The 20,838-nt window shown below is 36.1% G+C and overlaps 1 protein-coding gene across 1 annotated transcript in view; it reads left to right on the top strand.

Moving 5' to 3' along the window:
* LOC147064202 (ankyrin repeat and BTB/POZ domain-containing protein 2) overlaps positions 1-20,838 on the top strand; it is a 42,466-nt gene extending 21,628 nt beyond the window's left edge. The window contains exons 2-19 of the mRNA XM_085958672.1: positions 3,148-3,369; positions 4,474-4,727; positions 5,527-5,658; positions 6,366-6,492; positions 8,528-8,673; positions 9,597-9,784; positions 10,485-10,670; positions 12,102-12,262; positions 12,984-13,192; positions 13,381-13,609; positions 14,316-14,564; positions 15,639-15,766; positions 16,131-16,378; positions 16,774-16,979; positions 17,167-17,324; positions 18,139-18,385; positions 19,747-19,929; positions 20,485-20,838. Of these exons, the coding sequence (XP_085814798.1) occupies positions 3,148-3,369; positions 4,474-4,727; positions 5,527-5,658; positions 6,366-6,492; positions 8,528-8,673; positions 9,597-9,784; positions 10,485-10,670; positions 12,102-12,262; positions 12,984-13,192; positions 13,381-13,609; positions 14,316-14,564; positions 15,639-15,766; positions 16,131-16,378; positions 16,774-16,979; positions 17,167-17,324; positions 18,139-18,385; positions 19,747-19,929; positions 20,485-20,682 (3,471 nt within the window). The 3' untranslated portion in view covers positions 20,683-20,838. The remainder of the gene's footprint in view (positions 1-3,147; positions 3,370-4,473; positions 4,728-5,526; positions 5,659-6,365; positions 6,493-8,527; positions 8,674-9,596; positions 9,785-10,484; positions 10,671-12,101; positions 12,263-12,983; positions 13,193-13,380; positions 13,610-14,315; positions 14,565-15,638; positions 15,767-16,130; positions 16,379-16,773; positions 16,980-17,166; positions 17,325-18,138; positions 18,386-19,746; positions 19,930-20,484) is intronic.

The following is a 20,838-nucleotide window of genomic DNA, read 5'->3' as shown; positions in this document are numbered from 1 at the left end:
ATAAATATATTATTTTTAAAACTACATAGGCCATGAGTCCCAATGACAGTAGTTGTAGTTAAGTAGTAATATCAGTAAAACAATCACAGACACACAAGAACCCGGAGCCCTCAGATGTCTCCCCTTGTATTTGAACTGCCCGCGTTTGAGTACCGCATTGGCACCGCTGTCATTCCAAATTACCAATCTCCAATTTCACGCCAGTCAGTTTTATTATTTCAAGAAATGTCTGGAGATTTTTGTTCTATTTGGTACAAAATTGAAATTCGCTTCGCAGAATTGCGGTAAATTGCAGTCAAAGGTTGATTAAAAAATGACACGCTGCCTCCCAAATTCCCTAGTAGTGCTGCACTGTGTTTTTTTTGCTACTCGTCGCGTATTGTCGTTTAAAGTAAATTCCGTACAAGAAAATACAACATTTCGACATTTCGATACGCCATTCGTATTTTTTCCACTGTCGATACTGCGGTAAATTGAATTAATGACAATAACATGGTTTGTTAGTATTGTCGACGAAATAAAAAAAATACAATACAAAAAGGCTTAAAGAAAAAAAAAACTTGTGTCAATTACGTATTTTTAGACAGGGTATTGGCAACAGAATTTCTATCTTATTATTCAGATTTTTTATTTGGATTTTAAAGCTTTAACATAATAACTAATACACATACATACATGTTTTATATTAACCATACTTTTATTGACAAACTCAAATAGTTTAGCAAGCTACTCTTTTATAGAAACTTTGTTCAATAAAAGACATTTCATAATATTATACATGTTATGTAGGTCAAATTAAGCATGTCAAGTATTGAACCAAGCGTACGGGTCCAAAATAGGTTAGCACACCTCTACTTAGACCGAACTGCCTTAGACAGGGGGACGCACTTGCCTGCCTTCTGTTTAACAGTGACCCTTGAAAAGATTATTTACTCTGATTTTGATGTCATTTCCCGGTCCCCAGAATCCCGCAAACGGGCATTTATTTTCGTAAAGACAGCTGCAAACATGGGACTCCGGATAAACGAAAGTAAAACAAAATACATGTCAGATCTCTACGGTGTAACGGGGCGTTTTACGTGGGCGAAGTCGGCGAAGCGTTGAGCGGCACGCGCAACTCAAACGTATAACCGTGTGTGAAAATGTTCGTAAACAGTATTTTTTTGGTTGTAAGTTTATACGGTTATACGTTTGAGTTGCGCGCGCCGCTCATCGATTCGCCGACATCGCTCACGTAAGACGTAGTATGATTGGCAGCGATGCTTTTGAAACTGTGGATTCATTTGTTTATCTAAAGTCCCTTGTCACAAGCATAATAACATAAGCGACGAAATAAATCACCTGATCGCCTTCGCCAGCAGTGGTGCTATTTTGGTCTCCAAATACTTATGAATAACAAGGGACTCTCAAGGAAAATAAAAAAAAAATCTCATATAAAACTCTCCTGCGCCCAGTGGAGTAGCGTATGGATTAGAATACTGGGCACTCAGCAAACAGGATGAGATAAATATGGATATCTTTGGGGCTATTCAGGAAAATGGCATTTGGAGGTCAAGGTATTATAATGAGGAGCTGTACATACACGCTTTATAAGGGCGAAAAGATCACGTGGCACATGAAAATGCAGAGATTGCGCCGGATCAGCCACATGCATAGAATGCAGAAGGATATACCAGCAAGGCGGGCTATGTACGCAACCCTCGAGGACAAGAGAAGACCTGGATGATCTAAATTGAGATGGCTGGACTGCGCCACAGGAGGTTTGAGAATTCTCGGTCAAAAGAACTGGATAGTGTCGGGAGAGACGGAGGAAGTTTTTGAAGGTTGCCAAGACCCACCAAAGGTTGTAGTGCCATAGATGATACTATCATTATTACGTACTATAATGTATGCACTAGACCAGGCATAAGACGTCAGTAGTGGGATGGATTTTGGTCGATCGGTGTAAATGTAAGTGGGCTCGCACATCAGAACTCGCCGCATGCGTCTTACGACGAATTCGTCGATGTGACGTCATCGTAAACCAAGAAGCAAACGTTATCAAATGGAGCTTCGCAGATTGGCCGATGCAACTGCGACTCTGCGACCCTACGACATGCGTCGAGTTGCATTGGCCAAAGCCTGCATGTCGATGTCCGGCCATATCGACTCCGCGCATGCGCACAGCTGCACAATCGGCCATTTCTCTCCAGACTGTCGCCGCGTTTGGCTGAGCTAGAGCTAGCAGCGCTAGGCAGATGCGTGAGGTTGTGATCATGCAACATTCGCCGGCAGTCTCGGAAGTTTTGATTTATGGTCATCAGGCACACAAGGCGAGTTGTGATGTGCGAGCCGGCTAAAAGGTGCATAGGTACATTCAGTTGCAAAATAATAATAATATCATTTCACTGAGACTTTGAAAGAGAAGTATTTTTATTGCCTGGGTGATAAGAAAGAGAAGTTGTTTGTACCCGCGCTCTAAAATAAGGCGTAGTTTTCGCTTACCGTCACACAGTAGGCTCTTTATAAAGCAGGAGAATAGTTTGACGATGAGTGCAATAATTGCCAAAAATAAGACTAAAACTTATCATTCTTACGACGGTGTCGAAGACAAGTGTCCTCAGCCAAATATAATTCGTTTGTTTAAGTTGAAGAATAAGAGAGTGTGATAGATCACTGTCAGTTTTGATAATGGATCACAGCCTACTTGAAGTTGGACATGCTCTCAGTGAGGCAAGGATGGGGATCCTTTGTCATGCTGGAATGCTGTAGTTAGTAGTAAGTTAGTCGTAACCTAATAAAACCACATTCAAGAAATTTCAATTAGGTAGGTAGATATATGCAATCAATTCTATCTGTGGGTTTTATGGACCTTGGAAATATAAGCCTGGATGAGATTAATGTCAGGATTCTCAAAGTTCTCAAACCTTTCTTTGTATTCTCCAATTAAAAAGCTGTTGGTTAACCGACAAGTTAACGTACATTCTACATTCGCTTTATAACTAAACGAAACTTTAATTATGATCGTAACAGGACAGGTGTCAAAATAGTCCTGGCACTATTTCATGTTTCTATCAGGTCCTATTATAATCTTTCGGGCCAAATTATCTGGCCCAGAGTGGTAAGATCCATAACTGCTCGATTACAAGATATTGCATTTTATTTCAGATTTCCGGTCGCGACTGCAACAGTTCATCGGACGAAAACCGTTCGTCGGGCCATGCGTCGATGTCTGACAGCGGAGGTGGCGGAGCACCAATCGTTGGACCTCCGACGGACGGAGACAAGGGGGCAGGAGACAGGCTTGCGGCTGGAGTCACGCAGAGATCCACCAGGTCGAGGGCAAGTTCGCACCACTCCAGAAACAGGCACAGAGCGACGCCGGCGAAGGTTTGTTTATTTCGTTTATTTATATAAACGTTACAGAAGAATTTTAGCTAATATCAATAATGTTTTGTTACGCTTATTTTCTTGAAAACACTTGCGGAACTGTATTATCGTCACTCTAGTAAGTATGTTCAATTTATTAGTTTTGAGCAAATCGAGTTTGAAGACTGAATCCAAATATTAATATATTATGTAATCTAAGTGTAGGTATATTATATTATAACACACCGGATTAGTAGAATTCCGTGTAAGAAAGACTTGAGACGATTGATTATAATACATTATGGAATTATGGTGTGATGCCTACTGAAGAGAGATATTTTTTAACATTCCGACCATGTCCGATTCTAATAAGATCATATGGGCCTCCACAAGTGGAGGTTTGTATTAACAGATTTTGTTTTTACGAGAAATGGATGTCAGCCACTTACTCAACATATTAGGTCCATACTCTGACTCATATATAAATTGAAAAACAATATATGTGTACTTGCCAGACCCAGGATTCGAACCTGGGACCCACGACGCTTAATAAATAAATTATTCAAATACAAGTATTTCCCCCCCCCCTTTATAACAAGTAAAACACGGGGTAGGTATATTAGAAAATTAATACTATAGACTGAGGATACATATTTGAATTTAAATTCTAATTGTTCTAAGTTTTGTACTATTTTATTTAAGTAATTTTTACGATCCCGGTTTCGCCTTTCGGCATCTTCATGCACTAAGCGCATTCACCAATAGCAAATACACACTGACAACGAATACACGGATATCACTTGAAGGAATTCCATGAACAAGGGTTTATCTACAATAATTTATTGTTAGCACCGTTAACACGTCACTTAATTCTAATGGGATACATTACTAGTAAAGCGTGTTAACTGTGTAGCTCAACGAGATTTTTGACAGCTTGCGGTTAACACGGTTATGGGACGTCCGTGTTAAAAAAGATAGTTAACTTCTCGGGATAATTTACTGCCTGAATACGACATATTATATTTATCACATTTTTTTATTGATTTTGGAGGTAAGTGATATCTTAGAATAGCCCTACAGGGATTCAATAATAATCCTTCATGAGCTAAAATAGAATCTGTTCAGTTACAGGTGCCATGGTCTGGGGCCGGGGGTCTGGAGGACATCCGGTTGGCCATCCAGCAGCTGACTCTCCGCTCGCACACCTCGACGAGCACCTACTCCAGCTTGAGCGCGGGTTCCGACCTGGCAGAGGGAGTGGTGGGGGCGGCTGCTCGTGCCGCACGGGCGCCCAGGCTCGTCAGCCACTCCTCGCTGGAGACCGTCAATACCAATGTGACGAGCGCTGATGAATTTGTCTGGGTTGATTCACATAATAGGTACATACTTACTTACTTTCAAGTTTCTCAATTTACCTATAAATACTTATATATTTTGTCTATCTACCTTTACGTGTTGAATAAATCTTTCACATTCTACATAATAGTTAGCCACAAAGGTATTAAAGAAAAATTCCAACATATTATGTCTAATTTTATTTTTCGGTTTTTTAATATTGAATACATTTTCCTAATCTTTGTTTTCCAATCAATCATTGTGTCTTCTGAAGTATTCAACCAATGTGCACGTGAAACAATAAGGACCATTAATGCGAAATGTGGCATGAAATGATGCATGTTGGACATCATGCAGAAAGATCGCAAAAAAAAAACAATGGATAATGAGGTAGACAAGAGTACACAATGTGATAGAGGTCATCAATCAGATGAAAAAGCAAAGGGCAGAATATGTAGCTCGGCGAGTGGTACCCAAGGGGGCATTAAACGATCACAAGGACTACATAAAACCCGCTGGATCGACGGAATCGTAAAGTTTGGTGGATGTACGTTGCAGCAAAGAACTAGGGACGGAGAAAAAAGGAGGGAGCCAGGGGAGGCCTTCATCCAACAGTGGATCAACCCCAGCTAATAATGATAAAAACATTATATTATTTCCACCTATAGATACTTATTTAGGTACGTCAATTCAAAATTTAAATACGTTTAGAAATGACTCAAATGAGAACCTACATAAACCAAAGCCAAAATATTTATCAAATTAGCTATACCATTTGACTTCAGTACAACGAAATCATTAATTAAAGTCATATTATTATCATTCAATGATTATTACTTCCAGGTTAGTGGAATTGCAACAGTTACCTTGGAGTGCATCGGATTTGCAACGAGTCCTCCACTCCGGCAGATGCAGGGACCACATAGCGAGGATATCGGCAGAGACTGTACCTCGAGTAGGATATTTACTTCAAAGGTATGTAGACATTTATTTATCACTATATACAAAACAAACGACATAAATAGTGCACACTAAACTTTGTCAGTCAGACGTATTTGTTTTCATTGAACAACGATTACAGTGCGTAGATAGTGTTTGTCAGTTTTTAAAATTCAATTAAACCCTGCCTAACCCATGTCATAGTTAAGTAGATAATAGTAAAAAAATATTCTTTTATCTATAAAATATTAAATCTATGCCATTAAACCATACGTATTTTTAGATATTTTTTATCGATTATCGTTTGGCTTAGGCAGGGCTCAATGAATTAAAAAAAAATAACGAACACCACCAGTAATATATATTTTTAATTCAACGAAAACAAATAATTATGACAGAAAGTGTGCAATATTTTGTCGGATCACCCATGGTATAGGTACCTAAACTATTATGGTTTGGTTTAGACAGGGTTTAATTTAATTTTAAAAACTAACTAGCGCCATCTGCAAAATTGTAGTTTTAGTTCAATGAAAACAAATAAATATAACTTACTGACAAAGTTTAGTGTGCACTATTAATGTCAAAACTTAACAGCCTTCCTCCACCCTTCGCCACTATAAGCTACTTATGGCAACTCGAATTGTGAAGGAAAAACTTTCTTCGTCTATGAGTTACCATATAAATGTATGTAATTCTTCTGATAAATATAAAAATATTATAATGTTTTCATGTTATATTTTCAGAGCACTGGTTAGAGTGGCCCGAGAAGCTCACCGGTTATCGCAGGGCTTCGGATTGTGCTCAAAACACGAAGTTGCCGGAGCGCTAAGGATAGTTCTTTGTCCATCCCTAGCCGATTCCTGTGTGAAGGTATTTTTACACATTATTCTCTATGTCTTCCTATAAACTTATTAGTTAGATAAAGTGTAGCCTCGATTTTAACCGGGTCTCATATACAAACTCGAACTGCAACACGTCAAATTTGTCGATGTAATTTTGTTAGCATTCACAAAATACACGTAAACTAAACTGATCGCCGCACCCTTTTAGTTTGTAAAAAAACAGCTGGTGTCGTGTGCAACCATAGACTATAGATACATATAGACGCCACCCGTTGCATTGCTAAATGAAGCTACGTGCCGTGCGTTTGGTTTGTGGGCGAGCGAACGCATTCGCCTGCAAATGTTCGAGACCATAGACCATTTCGCTAGTGCTCGCCCAAAGTGCTCGCACTAGACGCTCAGAATTAAAATATAATTTTCTATTTTTTTTACGTTATATAGTATTTTTAAGCGGTCAAAATGCAACCATTAGGTAAAGATATCCATAATTTAAGTTATTTTAAAGAAACACTAGGTCACTGATATTAAAATAAATAATAATATACAAATAAATTGTCACGAACATGTATCAACTTACCTATGAAACGTAATACCATCTTCTTGCTTATCAGTACGGCAACCATATTTTAATACAACACGCAGAACCACCTTTTCTACTTAATTAACTAAAAATATATACCACTGACTTTATGTTTAACACAAAAAATAGCAAATTTAGCAACACGAACTCGCAGATTATCGATGTTACGTGAAGCGATTCACCACGATTTGCCAGCGATACTTTTGGAAACTGACTCAAAAATATGTAGACCTTTTATCTTACTCTAGCGCGTGTCGCAGAGATTATAAGGGTGCCGAATACTTTCTCACTCGCACTCATGCATCGTTTTTGTTCAGGCCTTGTGTGCAACAAATTTCACTTGACATGCGGCGCAGGTATAATACCAAAATGTAATACATAATAATTCATTTTGGCTTGCCGCGTAACGTCACTGTTCCGGTATAGCCTAGCCTATGCACATATAAATAAAAAGGATTTCAAGTTATACACATTTATATTTATATAAAAATCGATGTTTTTTTAAAATAAATATTAAAATGATGAATTAGTCAAAAATCTACATGAAAAAACATAGAAAACTTAATAAACTAAATTTTAATAATAAATATGACCATAAAAATAATGTAACTTATGACATAAATATGCAACAAATTCTCATTTTTTTTACGTAATTTTTATGTAAGTTTATCATTGACTTAAAAAAAATCTTTTTAATGTTTTCAGATACATATTTATTAATTAATACAGTTGGAATTGTACATTATCAAAAAGAAATCTCAAATTGCAAGCTTCGTATTTTTCCGCTCGGTTCTCTGTTGGCATAAGGATCACCCTTAAGTTTTCTCTGTATTTAATTTTTTTTTGTCAGTTCCTAAAAAACGTAGAATCGGGGTTTCACTGTGATTACCTGATGAACTGTATTTGTTAATTATCTTTGGTGGCGCTTTTCGCAAGTGGACTGTAATTTTAAGGATGATATGGATTCCGGATCTAGGTGTGGGGACGATTTTACAGAATGCCAGACACTGACCTTTTGTGATGTTGATGATGGCTCCGTGGTCTGGTTGCACTGTCACTCGCGCGGTATTGTTTGTTTGGGTTACCCAGAGCGAGGCACGTGACAGTACACTGTTTATGGATGATAATGTGGTTGATGAATGATGTTGATTGGTGATATGAATGATGGGAGCCAGTATCACGGCTTGGCAGGTATTCAGAAGTATCCGACGGTCACACTATATCAAGCTGACGAACTACTTCTGAAACAGTCTGTATTTTCAATTGAATTACTAGCAACGGTTAGCTATCGGAAGCCTGCTCGCGTCCGCTATGTGGATGTAACTGAATGTTGTTTGCAATTACGGTCGTATTTGACCCATAATTGCTTATCGTCTGGTCTTGTAACAATACTAAATAAGGGGATTTGAGTAGGAGGGGACTAAGGATGAATGCGACCACAATTTGGCTCAATCAATCAATAATATATGTTTCACTTTTCCAGGCATGTTTGCGGGCTGCCACGATGTTTGCTGTGTCGGGTGACAGTGGTCTTCGGCAAAGTAAAGCACAGAGAGCAGCCTTACAGCTGTCAGTTGGGCGGTTTCATCGATGGATGGTAGACGTACGATTGGGGAAGTTTATACATGAGTAAGCATCATTGTTAATACTTCAACACCAATCGTTATAAACTTTATTTTTTATTCAAAGAATAATCTAACATTCTTTATTGAACATACATACTTTTAGAACACCTCTCGTCTACACAAATATTCTCATAATAGCTTGCGGTAATAGCGGAAAGGTATAAAAAACATTGTCAGACATGAAACACGATTTTGAAAATGATATATCTCTGAAAATGTCAATTTATATAATAATATACTTGATCAAATTGAAGAGATTTTGGGAGTGGAGAAATCAAAGTGAAAGTGTTAAAAAATCAACAAAGCGGCGCTTAGATAAGAGATTAGTGTGTTATCCAAGAGATTTAAGGGTAATTATGGTAGGGATAGGGTGCTGTAACCTACTGTAACCTTTGGCAACATATGCAATCAATCAAAAAATGGAAACATTATAGATGAGGAAGAACCATTAGCAAAGCTGGCATACTCTGCAAAGTCATGATAGTCTACAAAGACTCTACCAGGCTAATGCAGCAGCTCACAGATAAATAATTGATAATATTTTTTACCTGGTAATATTTCCTAGTACCTATACTATATTCTGCTAAAAATGCAGTGAAAGGGTAGACTACCTTAACTGATTTAAATATAATATAGGCGGCTAAATACACACTATTTAAATGTAGATTGTTTAAAATCATGTGAACATACCGTCAGATATAACTTATATACATACTTACGTCAAAACAACCACCAAAGAGGCCACCATGTTTCAATGTGCCAACTTACAAAATTATTTTTCTGTGGTTACCAATTCAACCACACTAAAACATCCCAGAATTGCCATCAAGTGATATTAGTGTACCTACTAAAAATTAATCTTGTTATAGTCCAAAAACTCAGGAGATATAATTTTTGAATTGCTAATAATCCTATGCATTGATTTAGATATGCCGCAATATACCTTTGTGCCGGGATGGAGACGTTACTCGAAGAGATAATGCTTCTGTGTATGCCGTCGGAGCCAGGAGTGTGTCTCACACCGACTCTCTTGGAGCACGCCATAGCTGCCTCAGGAGATCTTTGGGGACTTCTACAACCTTACGCGCATCTCAATGCCGGAAGGATAGCTTCAGGTAAGAGCTCAATTTATTTCTGGCCGTTCTTTCACTTTGGTTGCATGGACTACATCCACATTACATAATTGGTAATCAAAATATAACGCCCGATGGGACTTGAAGCTGTAACCACTGTATTCGTGCCAAAGTGCTTTAACCACAAGCTATGGGCATCCTACTTAATTACGAATAATTAAACTAGTAGTTCTTACATGAAATGCTTATATTGCGTTAATGCTGACAATCAGTTTTTGTGTTTTATCATTAATTGCTCTAATTTACTAACTGATGCCCAGATCTCTCCAATTTTTTATTTATAAAGTACTCGTACTTGGAAATAATTTAATAAACCATTTATTTAATGATTAATTCACAAGAATTGAATTATTCATTATGAAATGATTAATTAATTTTAATATTCATTCTGACTGTGGCTCCCTAAAAGTTTATTTTCGAGAACCACCGCTGAGTTTAGATGATGGACTACCTACCAACTACGCCACTATGAGAAAAATAAGGAAAGTGTACCTAGTTATAGAATCATAGAAAATTTTGCCAATATTTCTAACGCGCTCCACTTTTTTTGTTCCCTAGTTCTTCGCTGCCACGTACATCCACTGAACTTTATGAGTTTGTGTATCCAGTGGGTTTTAGAGCATCCCTGTGGTCATTAATATAATTCTTACACAAATTACACACCCATTAAATGATTTTCCAGGAGCTCTATCAATGCCTCGGTGGGCATCGCTAAGTTCAATAGGATCCGGTGGATCGAGTAATTCTGCCAACACTTCCAACAATGAACAGGGTCACAATACCAGCGGATTCGCACAATCTACCAGTCACCAATCCATCGCAAGTCCTGGAGGAAACCCTTCGATAGGGAAAAATTCCAATGGTTCAGGTAAGCAGTTTTATTATATTGCAGGTACTTTAATTTTAAGCAACTGAATTGGATTGTATACCGTTCCAAAAACAAAAATTCTCCAATACTTTTTTGGAAAAAAAAAACCAAGCATGGTACATTCGTACTGATGGCAAGCTTCGTTTTTAAACCCTGCATTATTTATAAGGGGATGATGACTGGATGGGCAGGTTACGTTATACGTATAAAAGAGCCAAAACAAGCTTTACAAGGGATTTGACCGCTGAATCACATATTATGTAATACTGTCCTACAAGAAGAAATCAGCGATAACAGGAAGTCGCTGTAGTCGCAAGTAGAAGACTTCTCAGTGACGTACCTGTTATGGCGGCAACGCGTGCTAGAAGTGTGTTTATATAATGTATCGGCTCTCCTTTTAGATGCGACTTTTTTTCTTCTTCGCAATAAACCAAAAGTTTGCTAATAATAATTCTAACATCACTCCTGATCGTTTTAGACATATTTTTATTGTTTTTTAAAACGTGCGACTAGCTGGACTGGAGGGGATTGTTTGTTCACGGTTTTAAAATGCGGACAAGAAGTTCTTGTTCGACAATAGATGGGCAGCCCTCATAGCACAGTGTGTAGTAAGGCACGGCCTTTCATCCGGAGGTTCCAGGTTCGATTCCCGGTGACAAAACAATATATTTACTTAACATGTGATTCTATCAAAGTCTGATATTGTTTCACTTCTACTACTACATAACTGCACGGCCTGTTGTAGTGTTAAAAATAATATATAAATGCATAGGGATGCATAGAAAGGGTAAATATTTTATCCTGGAGATAAAAGACTCAGGGTTAGCGACGTCCGGATAGTTAATTGTGCAGTCAAACATGGACCTGGTGGTATTTAGTGCCAAAAAAAATAGTTTCTTCCATGTAGCTTCTTGACTCTGATGAATGAAAAAATCTCTGTTGCAGGCAAATGAAGTTTTATTTTTTCGCTAGGCTCGTGGAGATGTTCTTAAAAACGAAACTCGTACATTGCCCACCTTCAGCTTGGGCCGATATATAATCTCATTGGATGAGAACCACTCCATTCCATACTAATCAGGCGATACCTCATTGGTTGCAAACCGCTTAATACCAATATTCCGACAAATGAATGGCTCGGGATGCTTTACAAACTATCAGAAAATGTGTATGCATAAAGCTAAAGGCCTATCCTATTTAGTAAATCAATGATTACAGGATATGGGTAACAACTACTAAACTGATTTAATTCTACTCCAGTATCTTATGTTGCAAAACCGCGTCATACATTACTTCCCAATTTGCGATTCTTCTATTTTCCCTTCCATAATAGTTTAGAGGACTTTATTCTTTGAACTGCAATTGAAGTGTCTCCCGAATTATTTAATAAAAGTATTAATCAGATTAAATAAAAATGTCTTAATTATAATGGGATTTCCTCAGAACGAAGTGGAGGAACTGGGGATTCGTGGCTTTTAACAACATGTGTGGGTGCCGTGGGTGAACTGAAAGACCTTCTGGCAAGAGCGCCGCATATGATGCCATTGACGCACGCAGCTGTTAATGTCTTATTCTATTTCATGAGGTGTTCTCAGGTAAGCGTATTCAGATAAATAACAAAAATTATTTGATATCTCCATCAACATTTTTGTACAAGTTTTATCATATAATTTTATGCACATTATATTAATTTCAAAGTAGAGAAGATAATCTGAAACAGACAAATAAATAATATATTTTTTATTGCAATAAACATAATATTATGCTATTTTGAAAAATAAATATTTTTATAGAGTAAAAACATATTTACCATTTTAATAGATGGAGAGTAATTATATTTTAATAGGCTTGTTGAATGCATAAACTGTGATTAGTATGTTGATGTAGGATATTTTCAAATACTTAATATTTTCCCATACCAGGTAAATTTTTTATTTAGTAATGTGTTTATGATCTTTTAATATTTCATTAATTTTTTTATATAAACGGTCAATGACTTTACTATATTCTGTGTCAGTAGTTGTCTGTTTATCCAATGGTGTTTATGGTGTTTGAAGAAACCGAAAGGTAAAGCCCAGGTTGAAAAAAATTACTCAAATGAAAAAGTACAAAACGTGAAACAATTAGAAAATCAGGAATTGTCTTTCAAATAATTCCAAGATTGGATAACAAATAAGATGTTGACACATTTACATTTATAGTCTTGATAATGTTATTATCACAGCCGAAATGACTATCGATTAAGCGATTGATAATAGGGGTACTTATTTAATTAATATTATTTTATTATAGTAGAAATATTGCTCTGATATACAGTTGGAGCATTCCCAAGCATGGAATAGAGAAGGAGTTCAAGAATTGTGGTACGAAAGAGCATATGCGGTTCTTCCACCACTGGTTGAATGGATCCGAGTGGCGGGAGCGCATGCCGAACAACGAGGGACATCTGCCGCAGACCATGATGATGTCATGCAGGCTGCCAGGTTGCTGCTTCCAGGAGTTGACTGTCCCCCTAGACCTGTCGGGTAAGATATCTGGCATTTAACCAAGACCTATAAATTAATATAATTGGAATGACAAGAACACGACATCACAGTGGTAAAATATATACTTGAGCAATACTTATTTCAACTGAAATATAAACCTTGTCAAATAGAAAATTCTACCTCTACTATGGTTAATTTCAATTATAACATGATATTATCTGTTTCAGTATGGAAGAATGTTTACCTCCAAAGAGACTAGCCGGTGTGTCGTCATGCGAAGATGGAGGCAGAGCGCAGTTGGAGCTCAGCTTTCGATTACTCCTGTCGGGGCGGACTGACCTCATCTCTCAGGCCATCACCCTCCTTCCAAACTCAACCGGCTTGAACACCCTCAATCATCATGGCTTGACAGCTCTTATGCTGGCGGCTTCCAGAAATGATGAGCAAGTCACCGCTGTAAGTTATTAAAGAAAATACGCCTCTTTAATGATTTATATTATTATGTAAAAGGGATTTTCATGCAAGGCATACTCACTAGAATGCAATTTCAATGAAAATGGTGTTATCTTTACCAAATTCTAATGAAAAAAACTTCAGCTTCCGATAGTAAGGTGCATGCGCTGTTTATAAACAAATATATAAATAAATTCATGAAGTGTTTTTCCACATATGATTTATTTAAATCATTGACAAAAGGAACCTCATAATCTCGGAACCTGGGTCAAATTTCACTCTTTTGTGAACGTGAACAGATAAATTAACTCTACCTACATTGCAATAAAGGTCATTATTTCAAATCTTCATTAATTTCTTCACAGCACTGTTTTCCTATTCTGCTAATATAGCTCCAGATGTACCCTCAAATATCATCACATACACATACATTGCATTATTTATATGTACATAGTTGCAAAATTAGCGAATTTGCAATAACAGTGATTATTATACATTCAAATTCATGTTTTTAGCCTATTCTGCTAACATGTCCACTTTGATATTGAGAATATGGGCCGTGAATTATTTGGATATCAATTAGGTTATGTTTGACAAATATATTTGAATTAAAATATTTTTATTAAAATGTCTCAGATGTTACAAATGCTTAAGACTTATTAGCATTATTTACATTAAAATATAAGATTTATTTTAATTTAAAATACAGATATTACTGGACGCAGGCGCCGACCCAAATATAGAAACACCAGGCTGCAGTTCTGGTGGATCAGTTCCTGGAAGTCCACCGCCTCCGCCATCTTGTGTAGCCTTCAGTGGAACCGCCGGTTGGACAGCACTCGTTTATGCATGCTCCAGAGGTGCAGTTGCAGCAGCCATTTTGCTTTTAGGAAGAGGCGCCAGGGTTGAAGGAGCTGCTACTCATCATGAAGATAAGACTACTCTCACTCCTTTGCAGGTAAAATACAACAAAATTAAACAGTCTTATGAAGACATTATTCTACGATACTAAACTTTATAGAATTATGAATCATAATTGAGATTCAGTGGAACTGTTTTGTTCTTTCGCCTCTTTCAAAATACAATGCTCCGAAGCTTCTTACTTACCATTTATAATATCAGGATATTTGAGGTGCTAAGGATTGAACATTAATACAAGTATATATATTATTAAATTTCTAGTTAAATCTTCAGTTGTATATTTTTTTTTATTTCCTGTCGTTTTTATAGCGCTTGTACACGTGCATGGATTTACTGCCAGCAGTAGTGTGTATATTAAACTATCGTGACTGTTTTACACACAAAAATGCTGATTGTCGCACCAATCTGTTTTTTCAAGTGTCAGCGAGTCGTGTTTCTTGTTATTGCATGATTTTCAGAGTCGCCATGATCGTTCTACCACACATGTCACGCAATTTACAACTGTCGGGTAAAAATTCAGAAGCCGCTGAACTTGTTTGATCCATGCATGCAGTGTTGCCACTTGCACTACAATAAGTATTTACATTTTCATTTTATTGTTATGGTCGCAATAATACATACCTACTTCCTTTCTTTTGATCATGTCTGATCCTAATAAGATCATAATATGGGCCTCTACAAAGTGGAGGTTTGTATTGACAGATTTTTGTTTTTACAATAAATGGGTGTTAGCCACTTGCTCAACCTATTAGTTCCATACTCTGACTCCATACACAAATTAAAAAACAATATGTGTATTTGCCAGACCCAAGATTCGAACCTTGGACTCACGACAATATAATAATTATTACTACCAGCAGTAAATCCACGTATGTGTAAACTATGTATTTATAGACAACCATTTATTTTTAAATTCTACCAATTGTTTTAATTAATACTTTATGTATCCACCTATTATTGGAGCCATCATTAATTCATTTATTTCGTATCTCATATTAAACAATATTCTATACTTCTGTGAATGTTACTTTTTGTTGATCTTAATAAAAAAAAAAAATGATAAAACTGACACAATGAGAAATGAAATCGATATTCACATTTTCCATTACAGGTGGCTTGCGGAAGTGGCAATATTGAGCTTGTCCAACTTCTTTTATCACACGGAGCTCATCCATTCCTGTCAACACTCCTCAAGGATTCACTTTGCTATTCCGGTTCAGCACAAAGAGGATGCTATAGGTTTGAAAGACATTTATTTTTATTCATTTTAATCACAAGTAGATACAAGTGTTTATTTCAAGTGTACCTAGATTAGTAAAAATACTTTTAATATGTGAAAAATATCAACAAGACAATTTCCACGATAGCAAATTAATTTATTACTTCATACGTAATTATCTATTAATGAAATTACAATATGATAAACCAGCGACACTTTAAATAGGTACTATGAAATTAGTGAGTAGGTAATTTACTAACATTTGTAAATATTAACAAAGGTAATTAATCCTACCTTTCAACCTAGTTCAACCCTTTCAACTAGTCAATCTTTCCAGATGATTCATGAAACATATGATTGATCCAATTGTTTCTATATTTACAGTGCAATATCAGTAAGCTGCGTTCATGGGCAAAGATCAGCACTTCGAGCCCTCCTATCTCATCCAATCGCCCCGCAAGGAGACGTTTTATCTCTTGAAGAAATGTTGGCAGAAGGAGCACCTCACAGTCCGGCGCCGTCAGTTTCTCCAACCTCAAGTAGTGCCGCAAACCCTGCCAACAAATTTACTAAGTCACAGTTGAGAGCGCTGCAAGAAGCCATGTACCACAGCGCTGAAACCAATCACCTAGGTTGGTATTTGTATTTTTTATTGAAACCGTAGAACTGTCAAGTGGTATTGGATATCGATCAGTTCAACACGAGTGCAATTAATAAATGTCCGAATGTCCATGACTTATGCAAATTATTGTTAATAATTACGTATCTGAGGTGACACAAATTTTGCCAAGGGAATACTACCAGCATCATGAATAATTATAATCAAAGTATGTAATTATATTATTTGATTTAATTATAATATATAATGTTAATTTGGACTCGTGTGCATGATTGTGGAATGCATTCCGAGGCCTAAGACGAACTGAGCGCAAGCAGGATGCTACAGTATTGAACAAAATAATAATAATCAAGATATGGTAATTTTTTAACTTGATATGATATTATAATATAAATTTTTAATATTCAGATATAACACTGGAACTTCGAGCACTGGGGGTCAGCTGGTCTCTACACTCATGGATGCTTTCTCTGGCAGCTGCCGCCGATAGAAGGATGGACGCTGTCATCGACCAGCTTCTCCAAGACTTCTTGCAAGTCTGTCCAGATGAATACAGCAGAACATTCGCCCATGAGTGCTTGCCATTACTCTTCAATATATTTCGATATAGCAAGGTAATTCTTGGCAATCATAATATGACATTTGTAAACTTTCATTATAATTACATCCTTTATTATTTCTACAGTTTTTGAGTCATTGATGTTGACACTTGTCAGTATCTTGATACGAAATGACGCAATTATTCACACTACAATAAAATTAGCACTGTTTAGAGTGTTTTTTTTAAATTTTGTTTTACAGAAAGAAGGAACGACACTTCTTCTTGCGGATATATTTTGTACTTGCTACGGATGGGAAGCAATCAAAGCTATCAGAGAACCGGCTCCACTTCCAAGCACAGCATCGAGAATTGATCCCAAATTTGTAAATAATCCAGAACTATCCGATGTTACATTCAGGTATGATAATATAATATGTACATACTACACTAACAATTCAATAATAATTGATAAAAGAAATAATTTAAATGAACCGATTTGTTTTTATTATATAGTTTCCATTATTTCTCTTATTTGATGAAGAAACCTGCGAGCTTTCTTGTATTGGATAAGTTTTTGCTGTTTTTAAACTAGATACTTATTTGCATTTACTCAATAAAAAACCTAGGAAACGTACAAATACTATTTTAACAAATAAAGGGGTACAGTATACATTTTATGCAATATTCTTATTGATTTAAATTTTGTACTATTCCATTTGAGTCAAAAATGAACAGATCAGAAAAATCAATGTGGAAAGAAAGGGTAATGCGACACTATAATTACACACATTGTATTGCACATCGTCTTGCTTCTATCGACCTTCCAATAGATGGATAGATTGTAGATTATTGTAGTAAAAGACAGAACTGTTTTTATATTATTGATGTTTAAGATGGAATAGAAAGGAACAAGTGAAAAAGTGACTCACTTGTTTCAAAACAAAATATAAAATAATAAAAATAGAAAGCATGATTCCTTTGTTTTTTTAAAACAAATGAATCATGCAGTAAACTGCATTACCACTTGAGCTTTCATTTCTTATTTTCATCAATTGATGTCACTACAGGTACAGACTTATCTTGATAAAAATCTGAAAATTCAGAATAAAAAAAACAGACCTAAAATACGTATTATATATAGTATTACAAGGAGATGAAGTAGTCTACCTTTTTGAGCAAGATTGTTCTCTTGATTATAAAACATTAATGATTGTGTTATTTTGCATTTTCAGAGTTGAGGGTCGCCTATTTTATGGCCATAAAATAGTGTTAGTAACTGCTTCACCTCGTTTGCGAGCCATGCTGGCCCCGCCCCGTGTTCCTGCTCACAACCAGACCTCATCCACCGCCCAAGGAGGGTCTGCACAGAACTCTTCCAATGCTGGTTCAAACAGTTCATCCATTACCTCCAGCCAATCAGCCCAATCGGCTCAATCGCCTACAGTTCAAATTAATGATATAAGATACCATATATTCCAGGTGAGGTGTTACGATAGTTTATTTCCTACAATTAATGAGATGTCTATCTCCAAATACCGTTATGACATTAAATTTTCTAGCATTTTTTCGTATGTTTTGGCAGATTTTGGAAGTTATAAATCATTACGTATTGTGTGAAATTATATATTACACCCACAGTAAAATACTGTAATAAGTCAAAAAATGCCATTTTGCAGGAGGACCATAAAATATGAAGTTTAAAATCTTTCATATATTCTCTGAAAATACAGGAAAAGTCTGGTTATGAGTACCTAATTATTTTTATGGAAAAACATGATTTCTCTTCAACCACATTTCTCACTTTTCTTTAAAACATAGGAAAATGGAGATACTTTAATATTTGAAGGCGTCCCCCGAAAAGGGGTCTATATAATACATCATGTCAAAAAGTGATTTTCTTGACTAAAACGGATCTATATAGCATTGCTCACGTTATTGGAAAGTTATATTATTTTATCTGCCACAGTTTTTGAGATATTAGAATACTAAAATACTTACCGTAGAAGAGGGGTCTATACGATTTATTTTATTATCCAAAAAAAAAAAAATTGTTAATGATAGCTTGCTTGAGTGCTTTCATGAACATAATTATTATCACAGATATACTCTAAAAATCTGCATGATAGAATAAAACGTTTTTTTCCTCTCCTGAACAATTTTGTTTTTGCATATAGACCCCTTTTCAGGGGACGCCTTCATTTACGAGTTGCGACAGTTTTTTATTAGGTAATTTAATATTCTTATTTTGCAATTTAGTTATGACGGTATTCTACTAGATTGAAAAGTGTTCAAAAAGTAGGTAATACTATATTTTATAAATGCTTTTTTTGTCAACACTATTCGAGTTTGATACAGAAATATTTAACAATATTATCCATAACTCTAAAATGACCATTTCAGACTTACGACAGATTTTACTGGGGGTATGAATTATACCGAATCTTAAAATATTCAAGTAAATTATTTGGACTTATCGGGTTTTTGAATTAGATACCTCAAAATACGTCAGTAGACAATATAGAGCAGTGTTTACCAACCTTTTTCAGCATAAGACAGCACACTATTCAAATTATTATATTTTCACAGCACAAGAAGAATGCCTGTCACTTTTTTCAAACTCGTAAAGTAAGATATTTTCCGCATTTCATGTGAAAATACCACGGTGTTTGTAGTTGCTGGTGAAGAAATTTTATAGATAATCATTCTGAATTCTTAAAAGACTCTGTAAAAAGTCTATTATATTTGACTGATGTAATTTTGTGTCAGTGTTTTTGTTTACTTTGTCAATGATAAACTACCATACGAATACATGTTGTTTATTCTTTTAATTCGTTTCGCAGCTTGTGATGCAGTTTTTGTACTCGGGCGGATGCAATGGACTGGACGTCCCGCCGAGTGATGTGCTGGAGTTACTAGCCGCCGCCAGTTTCTTTCAACTCCTCCCCTTGCAGAGATACTGCGAAGCACGATGCGCCCAAGCCTTGGATTTGCATAATGTTGTAAATATGTACATCCATGCTAAGGTAACTTTTTATCCTTTCCTAAATCGCCTCGGTCTTCCCATGGGTCTCTTCCCTCCCTAGGAATCCATCTACGTCAGATGTGTGGAGTGTCGTGATCCATGCTCAATCGCCGCAAGATCTTCTTTTTGAATATATCTCAATATGAATATTATGTCTCATCATACTACCTAGTAATGTACTGAAACTAGACGAGCTAGATACTAGACTGAGCTGAACTCAATGATAAATGAAGATCAAGCAGTGCTTTATATAGCTGAACGGGTGACCCCTTCTCTGCCTCATGTGATAACGTTGATGCATGCTGTAATGGAAGCCACCTCTGCAGCGTTGTTTGAACGAGTGATTGAGAAAATATTCAAATACTCACATACTGCATTATAATTATTAATTTTATTATTAGCCATTTATTTTGATTTTCTAAAGATCAACTGTCAGTAGAATATAAGGTCATCTGCTCATCATTTATTGTTACTTGAGTATGTACAACAAACACTTTGATAACAGTATTATTTTGGAAAATTTATATTTAATTACTATTTTTAATATTCTCTTTAGGTATATAATGCAGTACAACTGTTGGAATACTGCCAAGGATTTCTGCTTCAAAATATGGTTGCCTTATTAACGTACGATGACTCTGTGAAAAGACTACTCTTCGGTAAACGACTCCCCGGCCACGATGTTCTCGGGGCACTCCTCACAATACTACAGCAGAGGATAAAGGCAAGACGAGGACCAAATAAAGCCCGATAGTATTTTAATATCTGTATTACTTATTGTTATTTTTTATAATATGAACATTGTTAATACTTCTTACAAAATCTTGCCAATTTAGACTATTTTGTATGTATGTTATAATATAACCATAATATATATTACGTATATAATTTAAAAAAAAACATTGTTTTA

This window comes from Rhyacophila brunnea, unplaced genomic scaffold, assembly GCF_057557595.1.
Source record: "Rhyacophila brunnea isolate RB1 unplaced genomic scaffold, BYU_Rbru_1.0 scaffold_8, whole genome shotgun sequence".
Taxonomy (NCBI): Eukaryota; Metazoa; Arthropoda; class Insecta; order Trichoptera; family Rhyacophilidae; genus Rhyacophila; species Rhyacophila brunnea.
The sequence above is the reverse complement of the archived record's forward strand: the minus strand, read 5'-3'. Positions and strand labels throughout refer to the sequence as shown.